At 43.5% G+C, this 11487-nt stretch overlaps 1 protein-coding gene across 1 annotated transcript in view; it reads right to left on the bottom strand.

The window, feature by feature from the left end:
- reck (reversion-inducing-cysteine-rich protein with kazal motifs) overlaps nucleotides 1–10136 on the bottom strand; it is a 32626-nt gene extending 22490 nt beyond the window's left edge. Inside the window, exon 1 of the mRNA XM_061805109.1 lies at nucleotides 9936–10136. Coding sequence (XP_061661093.1) covers nucleotides 9936–10008 — 73 coding nt within the window. The 5' untranslated portion in view covers nucleotides 10009–10136. The remainder of the gene's footprint in view (nucleotides 1–9935) is intronic.
- Nucleotides 10137–11487: the final 1351 nt, after the last annotated feature.

Here is an 11487-nt window from a genome sequence, read left to right on the forward strand (position 1 = left end):
CTCCTCTTTATCATCCAAATGGTCAAACTTAAGACGGGCCTTGACGTGTGCCGGTTTATGCAGGGGAACCTTCCATGCCATGCATGATTTCAAACCATGACGTCTTAGTGTACTACCAACAGTGTACACCTTGGAAACTGTGGTCCCAGCTCTTTTCAGGTCATTGACCAAGTCCTGTCGTGTGGTTCTGGGTTGATTCCTCACCTTTCTAAGGATCATTGAGACCCCACGAGCTAATATCTTAGACATGTACCTATGATGAAAATTTCAGCCCCCCCCCACCCACCCCCATGATTTCTGAATAGGAGAACTTGCAATATAGCAGGGTGTTCAAATACTTATTTTCTTCACTGTAGTGGCGAATCTCTTTAGCTGTATTTTCATACTCTGCATTAAGTTGCTTACTGAGTAATACATTCGTATCTGGGTAACACCTTCACAAATGAAGAATTACACTAGATCAGCCGAAACTTTGAACATGTCTGCGGTTGAAACGTGGCACAAGCGTGGGGGTTCACGTAAACCACTGGATCGCCGGGTGTTATCTGAGTGTGTATACAGTACATACAGTATGCAGGGGGTGAGGGTCTGCGGAAAAGTAAGCTCCACAGGGGGCTAAAACAACAATGAGAGGGGATTTTACTCAGTGAGAGGCGAAAGAGCCTCACTTGCTGTAAATCAACTTTGTCTTTGTTTAAATTTCAGCATGGAAGTCACATTAACGCTATTTGTTTTCCAGCAGCAGCAGCTGCTGCCCAAATTGAGTTGAACTGAGGACAAATAAAAGCTGCTCTCGAATCACCCAACGCGTCTCAGTGTACTGTCGCGCTGAAACACTTATTCCTGTGTTTTGCAGCTAGCATTAGCATTAGCGGTGCTTCTCCATCTTGTCCCGTTTCCTTGTGCTCTTTTCGTGATAACGATACTCAGAAGTGTAGCTAATTCACTGGCATGGTGGAGCGTCTCTGAAATGTGTGTAGCCATGCTAGTTAAGAAGCCGCAACTAGTAGCTAGCTGGAGTGTACCAAGATAGCGTAGTCTCAAGCATCGTGGAAAATCCGGAGGATGACTGTTCGACATGGATGCACGACTTTTTTTTAAACCATCTTAAAGGGGAAATCCACGGCTTTGCATTAACAATGTATCCAATAGGTCATGTAATATGTACTCTATTCTGACAATGTGATGTTAAATCCTTTCTCATTTAATAGTGGTTTTAGAAGATTTTTATCGACAATTATGAATTTTCAGGGGCGCGGCCATTTTTGGCGAGTCACGTGACCTACGTGCACGGATGTGACGTGTATCGTGCTGCAACAAAGGCTCGATTACATGGGACACCATTTATGCCCAGCGCTGATTTCTCGAGTTTATCCTCATCTGATGAAAAAATAGCAGTATCGGTTGATCACTTAAGACGGAGGAATACTTCCTTACACAGCCGTGACCACCTCGGTCGCTCGGTTGATCAGGAAGACGGAGGAATTGTCAATAAATGAGAGAGGATTTAACATCACATTGCCAAAATAGCGTACATACGTATTTCACGACTTATTGGATACATTGTTCATGCAAACCGGTGGATTCCCCGTTTTAAAAAATGCCAGACTCCAAAGTGTGAGATGCATGAAGCCATTTTAACACTGAGCCAGACATTATGACATCATCACCAAGCGTTATCGTGATTGGTTGTTAGACTCTAAAGCTATGCCTTCAGCCAAATTCACATCAGTATCTACCATGTCTGTGGCAAATGTTTTAACAATTCCGACATCTTCCCAGCATCCCCGACAAGTCCCAGACTGTCACCTTTGACCGTCCACCGTCCCTCCACTTTGCCGCCTCGTTTTTGTCCGCAGAGAACTTGGAACAAGGATGATTCACGTTCGCACAACACCACCAGCAGGCACCAGAAAAGATATCTTAACTCTCCGCTTCCTGCATTCCTTAGATCCGTGGCAGACTCTCGGGGGGTTTAATGGATGGGGGTCCAAGGTCACTTCCTGTGCATTGATTAATTGCAAATGAGCCGGGCAAGCAATAATGGGTCCACAGAGTTTGGAAGAATAAGAGAGAAAATCGAAATACATGACTTCAGTCACTTTCAACTGCTGATGATGGCGTTGATGTGCCATTGTTTATGAAACTTGGCAACATCCTCAACATTTTAACAGGGCTACATTTTATTGCTGGCTCGTAATTATATTACGTAATATTACAACTTAACCTTGTAGTATTGTTTTCTTTGTTTTAGTGTGGTCAAAAGACAACTACGAAAAAAAAATCACTAAGTACGCACGTTATATTATTTTTGGGGCATTCCTGCAGCTCTGTGACGCAAGATTGATCGCATGTTACAAAAATCTCACTTTTAAAAATTCTTAAGCAACAAAGCAGCAGTTAAGACACCAGCAAGACAGAATATTTATTTGTTGTCATAAATGCGGAAGAAAACACGTGTAAGAATGGGGAAAGGGCCTCATCTGAGATTCACACCGAAAAACAGGAAGACATAAAAACTAATAAACCAGCTTACGTAACAATTTGATTATTGGACATTAAGCGTCAATTCTGACTGTCTTAAATATGTATTTCAGAAGCTATTATTTCTCCTGGCCCGTCATTAGACGTAAACTCGTCACCACAGCACGGTGTGTAACAGGATAGAGAAATATAAACGAGGGGGGGAGCAGTCACTGGGAACGGAATCAAGTTTTCTGTTTACAGTAACAACCGGCGTCCAGTGTCAAAATTGATGTGCCACATATCACACCAGTATGAATAAGACTCATCCTCTGACCGCAGTCCATTCATGCCACGGCGTTGCGTCATTATCGCACCAAACACGGAGCAAAAAGGTTCTAAATACTGAAGATATGACAACTTGTACTCGAAAATCTGAATCAACTAAACTGTCAGCACCGTTGATTGATTTATTTTTACAGCGGGATTTGACATCCGCCGTCTCCCCAACAGCGAAAACGTCAATACGAATTACATTCTCCGTGGTTCTGTTCGGATCGCGCCTCTGTGAGTCGCAACCCGTCGAGTCCACGGCCAACCAGCTGTGGGCAGTTAAAGATCAATCGAAAAGAAAGACTCGTCCACAATAACAACACGGCTGCGTGTTTTCCATGAGAGAAGCTATTTGAACGATGCTGGGATATTAATACGTGATGACATGATAACGGGACTTTACAGGAAATGAGCCCGAGAGGCAATTACATCCAAATGGCGGTTGTTTATTTTTAATTTACTTAGTACTTATAGGGTGCGCGGAGATCTTCATAGTCCGAAATAAGTGCATATTTACAATTAGTACAGTCACTATTATTAGTTACCATTGTTATGATAAAGTTAGTCCCGTTCAGTGGACCGATACCCAACCACTGCCATTCCCAAACGTGGATAAAAATGGGGGGGATTGCTTCAGAAAGGCCGTAAATGTGTAAGAACTGGTGACCCCTGACCTCTATAGACTAGAACGCATAAAAATAAGATCGGGTTGCCTGTAATTTTGTCATCTCATTTACTCTCGGAGTTTGTTCCCGGTTGCTGCGAGTTGCTAACTGTGAGACGTGCCAGGCCGTGAAGGCTGGTCACATTTTTGAAATGTCAAAACAATTTGCCACGGCAGTCACGATGTGGATTGCAATAAAACAGAGTTATCTCAACAAAACTTGACTGTATTTGAAAAGGGGATTCAGAGCTGCCCGGCGGCCACGATTCATCAGTAGGAAGCCTTGAGAGAATGTCAGACCTCTTCATTGTCAGCTGTTTTCAGTGCAAAGTTCCCGATATTGTCAGTCATTTTGGACCATTTTACCTAGTCAAGGATATTGTGGTTTGTGGCTTTTGTTGGCGAAATCATGAGCGCCGCGCTCGCGTTAAACTCTTTCTGTGTACTGAGGCTTATAACCAGGTGTGCTAACGCTAGCGCCGCGCTAGCGCTAGCTCCGCGCTAACGCCAGCGCCATGCTAACGCAAACACCGCATCACCCCATCAGCCGGAAAGTTGAAAGCCTGTGAAAAAGGTTCCGGGTTGTAAGCCGGAAAATACGGTATTTAGTGTGTTTGCTCTTACTCTCAACAAGAGGTGTGAAGAGTCGAATATAGGAAAACTGAATATAGCGTGAGTTACATGATAAGTAACCAGAATTCCTTTCAAAGCAGTAAAAATGTAGCAGTTTTTAAATATTTTTGTCCAGGATACACGTCACATTGTGAGTGGCGGCACGGATGCTAGAACAGTGCTACTATCCTCCTCTGTTGTTTTCACTCAAGTACTTGTTGCATGCATTTGCAGGCATAACACACATGGGCATTGTCTCTGCTCAATAATTACTCATTTCAACAGAAAGACGTCAACCCAAAAACAATGTTCCATTTTCATAGTCCCAACCATGAACGGCCGACATTTAACAACAACAACAATCTGTTCCTGGTTAAAAATGGCCTGGTCTCAATGGCTAAGGAAAACTTACACATGAGAGGAAAACGTGCAAACTGCACAAATGTCATATTTTGCAAGGAATCCCATTTATCTGATTGTCACGGTTTGACAGCAGCTCTGGGACAGTTTGGTGAAAAAAAAAAAAAAAAAAAAGAAGCGCTAAATCAGGATTCAATGGTTTTATTAATTTAGAATTGCCTTTTTTTGTAATTGATATATTTAAGTAATTTGATTACCGTAATTTCCGGCTTATAAACCGCAACTTTTTTCACACGCTTTCATCCCTGCGGTGTATGCGATGCTGCGGCTAATTTGTGCATTTTTTTCTAACGGCCGCGAGGGGGCACTCGAGCGGAAAGGGTAAGCGTGAGACCGGTGGAATATATGTGCCGAGGAAGTGACTTTTACCGGTATGTTATTTATTTTTAACCGACCGTGTTTGCGCTGCACTAGCGTTAGCGCTGCGCTAACGTGTTGCTGCTGTGTAACTGCCACGTCTCAGTGATTTAAATGTTTTTTTTAACCGGCTCCGTTAGTGCTGTGCTACTGTGTAGCTGCCGCGGCTGTTTTTTTCTGTTTGTTGTTTACCAGCCCTGTCCGTGCTACCGAGTTGTTGCGATGTAAAGCTAAGCTAAAGTATTAAAACATTGAAAACTCTTTCTGTGTACCATCTTTCTTTGTAAATATCTCGTGTTTCAATGTGGGCACTTGCGGCTTTTACATAGCTGCGGCGTATGTATGTACCAAATGGTATTTCCTTTACAAATGCACTGGGTGCGGCTTATAATCGCGTGCGCTCTGTTGGCTGGAAATTACGGTAGATATTTCAGCCCGACAAGGATTTATTTTTACCAAATCCCTTCTGAACATAAGCAAGAGTTGTATACCTAAATATTTACACGTCACAATTTTAATTTGACTTCTGATTTCAAATTCAATTTGTTCTCTACAGCAAACTAAACATTGTAATAATACGATGTTACTATAAACTTGTGTGGTTTTCTTATTATGGCTCTCTGAGGTAAACCATAAGTACTACGTTGCCCAGTACGAAATTGGGTTTGATACCCCTGCTCTAAATAGACACGGAGGAACTACGGAACCAGCAACAGGGGTGTGGGGGGTGTGGGAGGGAAGCATCATTAAAAGTCACATATGGTGCGATGACTTTAAATTGGCCAAGTAGATCTTTTACTGCTACAACAGAAAGGCGGCTAAAACTGAAAGGTAATTTTGGAAGCGGAGTGTTTATTTTTCTTCCCTCTCCAGCTACATGTCGCTGTCGTCTATATACAGTACCGTATATTTATCTTTCACCGGTGGGCACCGGGCAGGCAAAAATAATATCCATTATCCATTCATTTTCTATACCGTCACGGGGGAGCTGGAGCCTATCCGGGCTGACGTTGGGCAAAAGCTTGGGTACACCCTGAAAAATCAACTTTATGGCGCATATAGATTAACCGCCATTTACTCCAATATCCACACCAATGGACAATTAATCTGATATGCAAGTTTTGGGAATGTGGGTGTCAAGACGGCGTTCCCGTAGGAAACCCACACTTTGTGACCATTGGAGATGTTCGGTCTCAGCGAATGGCAATGACCTATGGGGTCCCACAAGGGTCAGTTCTTGGACCTCTCCTGTTCAGCATGTATATGCTACCTTTGGGTCAAATTCTTCAAAACTTTAATTTTGACTACCATAGCTAAGCAGACGACACACAGTTATATTTATCAGTGTTTCCAGATGACTACAGTTCAATTGAGCTATTGTAGGGTGTCCGGGCTCTCCCTGAGAGATAGGATGAGAAGCTCCGTCATCTGGGAGAGGCTCAGTGTCTATCCGGTACTCCTCTTCATTAAGGGGAGCCAGATGAGGTGGCTGGGGCATCTGATCCGGATGCCTCCCAGATGCCTCCCTGGTGAGGTGTTCCGGGCATGTCCCACCGGAAAGAGACCCCGAGGACGACCCAGGACACGCTGGAGAGACTATGTCTCTCGGCTGGCCTGGGAGCACCTCGGGATCCCTCCGGAAGAGCTGGGAGAAGTGGCTGGGGAAAGGGAAGTCTGGGTATCCCTGCTGAAGCGACTTCCCCCGTGACCCAACCCAGAAAAGCGGTAGATAATGGATGGATGGAAATCACAACAAAACGGAAACAAGTGTTTTCGGCAATAAAGAAAAGAGAATTGCTGTTAGTAAACACCTGGACTCTCCATCTTTAAAAAAAAAAAAAAGACCAAGTCCGAAACCTTGGTGTTCTGATATGATTCCGACCTGACTTTCAACAATCCTATCAAATCAATCGCAAAACTGCCTTCTACCATCTGAAGAACATATCTAGAGTGAAGTCTTGTATGTGTCAAGCAGACCAGGAAAATCTCATGCATGCTTTTATCTCAAGTATACTTGACTACTGTAATGGTCTTCTGACTGGACTCCCAAAAAAGAGTATTAAACAGCTGCAGCTCATTCAGTTCTGACCAAAACAAACCAGTCAGAGCATGTAACTCCAATCCTAAAGTACCTGCACTGGCTTCCAGTCATCTTCAGAACAGATTTTCAAGTTCTGCTACTGGTCTACAAATCACTAAATGATTTAGGTCCTGAAAACATGAAAGAAATGCTTACGGAATACAAACCCAGTCGAGCCCTGAGATCGACTGACTCTGGTCAAATAATGGAGCGCAGAGTCCGAAGCAAACATGATGAAGAGGCATTTAGCTATTATGCTGCACACAATAATAATAAGTTACCAACAGAGGTGAGGTCAGCCCCAAGTGTGAATGTTTTTAAATCCAGGTTGAAAACTCTTCCTCTTTTTTTTTCATGCTTTTTAGAATATATCCACTTTTTGATCATATTAACTATTTTGTTTGTCATTTTTTTCCCACTGAGTGACCTCGTGTATGAAATGCGGTATACAAATAAATTTGCTTCGCTTTGCTTGCGCGGAATATGCAAACTCGGCACAGGAGAGGCCAGAGCAGGGATTGGAACCTCTCGCTTCGGAGGCAGACGTGCTAACCACCAGGTCGCCGAACCGTGCAAAAAAAAAAAAAAAACGACATTTCATACTCAATCCTGCTAAATAGCCAAGCAATTCAAGTGCAAAGCGCCACTTCAGTCGAATGTTCCGAAAAGTGTCATTTTGTTTGCGGGACCGGAGCCCATTCCTGATTACAGTGGACACGGAAAAGGAAAAAAGGGCAGCCGTTCACTGCTGTCCCCCCCCCCCCACACACACACACACACCCACCCTAAACCCTCTTTTCCACCTCCTTCTCCACGCCTTCTGCTTTGAGGAGTCAAATTGGTTCCAGATGCATTCTCTCACGGCTCGCCTCCACAACAAAAAAAAAAATCACGACATGAAAGACGTGACGCAGAAAAACATTTCGGCAAACTCGCGCGGGGCCAAAAAATGCGAGGAATTTTTGACGTAAAATGAGGAAGAGGACCGATAATGCGATTGCCTTGCTGGTCACTTTCCTGTACGGGGGATGTAAATTTGACTATCTGGAGAGGTTCTGGGCCCTTGATTGACGATTGCTTAGGCCTCTCAATATCGTAGACAATGTGCACCCCAAATGAGGATCTGAGAGGCGTGTGTGTTACTTTCATGTTTCGGGCAGATGTGTGAGTGGGGAAGGGGGGGGGTGGGGGTGGTGGGGCTAAAAATGAGATTCAAAGTGATAGCCAGAGCAAATCCACATCCTTAACCCATGTGGACTCGCACATCAAAAGAAATCCATGTTCTAATAATGGAGATGAGACCCTTAAAACGCATGCATGCAATTTGGTGCCACATCTTAATAAAATGGCAAAAAAAAAAAAAAAAGTGTTTAGTGTTTTACCTTCCGAAATTGTTTAAAAAGTGATTAAAAAAAATAGTGCCAGACTTCGGTGGACTACAGCCGATGGACTAAGTTAGGTCACGTTTAAGGCCGCAACCCCAATACACAACTCGGTGTTTGTCGGATTTGACAAGTCAACGTGAATTCACCTACTTAACAGTTTAAAAGGACAGGATAGTCATCAGCTCAATACAATTACATATTCATGTCGTTCTATTTTGCGGTACAACATTGCAAAATGATACACTTTTTTTGCGGGGATAATACAAGTGATAATTAGGATTGCCAAATTGAATAACTGGGAAGTAGTTACGAAGAAGTCGTTCACTTTCTTCCTGTTTTAAACATCCCATTACACGCTATTGTTCAAACACGATTAGAAATAAGATCAACAAAATATGATGGATCAATAAATCAAATGTTGAACAGTGCATAATGTTATGTTTATTACTTTTTTCTCCTTTTTACAGTTCAGTATAATTGTTAGGTAGAATTCCATCTTTGACACGTTTGCATTTAATGCCGTTACAACTGTTCGATTAGCATTTTGAAATGTCGCTTTTATGTGCAATGCATTTAAATGATTTTATAAAATATTTTTTGTTTAACGTTCGAATATTCAAGCGCGAGCAGCACGGTGTTACGACTGGTTCGAGCGTCTCCCTCACAGTTCTGAGTACCGGGGTTCAAATCCCGGCCTCGCCTGCGAAGAGTTTGCATGTTCTCCCCGTGCATGCGTGGATTTGTTTTTTTTTTCCTCCCACCTCCCAAAATCATGCATCAATTAGAGGCACTAAATTGCTCCGAAGTGTGATTGTGAGTGTGACTGTTGTCTGTCTCTACAAGCTCTGTGATTGGCTGGCAACCAGTTCAGGTTGTCAGCCCCGGAGATAGCCGGGATAGGGTCCAGCTTTCCCGCGACAGTTGTGAGGATAAGCAGCTCAGCTGATGGCAGGATATTCAAACAGAGTGTTAATGTTGAAACCATACAAATGTATACATAATGTTACAGCGACTCGCAATAATATTCTTCATCTTTTTAATGGCATACCTATTATCGATCATTCATTTTTATTAATTTTGGAGTCAAAATGACGCGTTCAGGCAACACACAGTATAATCAGACATTTAACGCCTAGTTTTGGTGCGACAATAATCATATATGTGTCAGTTTAATGGTATATGATATATATTTTTTCTTTTCCAATGGGGCGCCGTTCGCCATTGAAACGGTTCCGTTAATCGAAGCACTTTTTCTTTTTTTTTTGGGACACAGCGGAAAATTGGAATATTGCGATCGAAGACTTTTCCTCTCCGTGGTTGTGAGTATGTAAGAAACAAGAGCAAAGCGAACGGGGAAGGAAGGATGTCAGCTGTCACTAAATTCCACGGCGACTACAACTTTGGGGGGGAAAAAAAGAAGCGAACGACTCGTGCTGTAAACACACCATTTTTTTTCTCTCTCTCTCTCTCTCCTGACTGAATGTCAGGAAATAGGCGGAGAAAGGGTTGAATAATTCCCACCAAATGACTTTGGCAGCGTTGAGTCGAGTAGAAGTCATCGCGGAGAGAGGGAGAAAGAAATGAAAAAAAATGTATGTATATACATATAACGGGGACTCACCCTGGGCTCGGAGGGGCTGGAGGTCAAAGTTTGCGGCGAAGAGGAAGCCGATGATCTGCAAACACACACGCATCTTATTGAAAGCCTAAAGTGCATCGTCGGGGGCGAGAAGACGTGGAGAAGGCTGAAGCTGGGACGGGGTCCATGAAGCTCGCTTTCTTTCTCTTCCTTTCTCTCGCTCCCTCGCAGAAAGCCCGTCTCCCCCCATTCTCTCTCTCTCTCTCTCTCTCTCTCTCTCTCTCTCTCTCTCGCTCTTTCTCCCTCACTCTGGAACATGCGCAGAAGGAGAAGGACCCCATCCCCCCCCCCCCCCCACACGGGCGAATATTGATTATAATTCATCCTTTGCATGTGGCAAAATTCATCTTCTCTGGTCTTAGATTGAGACTTCCCAGGAATTTGAAAATGAAAATACATATATACAGGAGATGTATGGAAATAATAAAGTGTGCCATAGGGATATTTGTATGACCTGCATTGTCAAAATAATATCGATTATTGTTTTAAACCGCTAATGTGTCCATATATATATATATATATATATTTATATATATATATATATATATATATATATATATATTTATTTATTTATTTTAAATAGCATATACGGATGGACATTAAATTGCCCCAAGGTGTGATTGTGAGTGCGGTTGTTTGTCTCCATGTGCCCTGCGATTGGCCGGCAACCAGTTCAGGGTGTACCCCGCCTCCTGCCCGTTGACAACTGGGGAAGGCTCCAGGACTCCCTGCGACCCTTGTAAGGATAAGCGGCAAAGAAAAAGGATGGATGGATGGATGGAATAGAAGGTCCAGCTATCTAGTTTCAAGCATCAATCATTACATGTGGTTTTTTTTTTTCGGGGAAAGCACTCTGACATTTCCTGAAAAGTAATCCATCCTTGCATTTTCTTTGCCGCTTATCCTCACGAGGGTCGCGGGGAGGGCTGGAGCCTATCCCGGCTGTCAACGGGGCAGGAAGCGGGTACACCCTGAGCTGCTTTCCAGCTAATCGCAGGGCACATAGAGACAAACAGTCGCACTCACAATCACACCTTAGGGCAATTTTAGAGTGTTTAATTAATGTTGATGATTATTGTTTTAAACCGCTAATATGAGTGTACATACTGTATAGGCGGCAACGTGGAGCAGCTGGTAAAGTGTTAGCCTCACAGTTCTGAGGTCCCGGGTTCAATCCTGGACTTACCTGTGTGGAGTTTGCATGTTCTGCCCCGTGCCAGAGTGAGTTTTCTCCAGGCACTCCGGTTTCCTCCCACATCCCAAAAACATGCAACATTAATTTCACACTCCAAATTGCCCCTAGGTGTGATTGTGGGTGCGGCTGTTTGTCTCCATGCGCCCCGCGATTGGCTGGCAACCAGTTCAGGGTGTACCCCGCATCCTGCCTATTGACAGCTGGGGTAGGCTCCAGTACTCCCCGCGCCACTTGCGAGGATAAGCAGCAAAAAAAATGGTTGGATGGAACAGAAAGTCCAGCTATCTGGTTTCAAGTGTCAATTATTATATATTTTTTTTCGGGGGAAAGCATTATGAC

The sequence above is a fragment of the Syngnathoides biaculeatus genome, chromosome 19 (assembly GCF_019802595.1).
Source record: "Syngnathoides biaculeatus isolate LvHL_M chromosome 19, ASM1980259v1, whole genome shotgun sequence".
NCBI classification, from domain to species: Eukaryota; Metazoa; Chordata; class Actinopteri; order Syngnathiformes; family Syngnathidae; genus Syngnathoides; species Syngnathoides biaculeatus.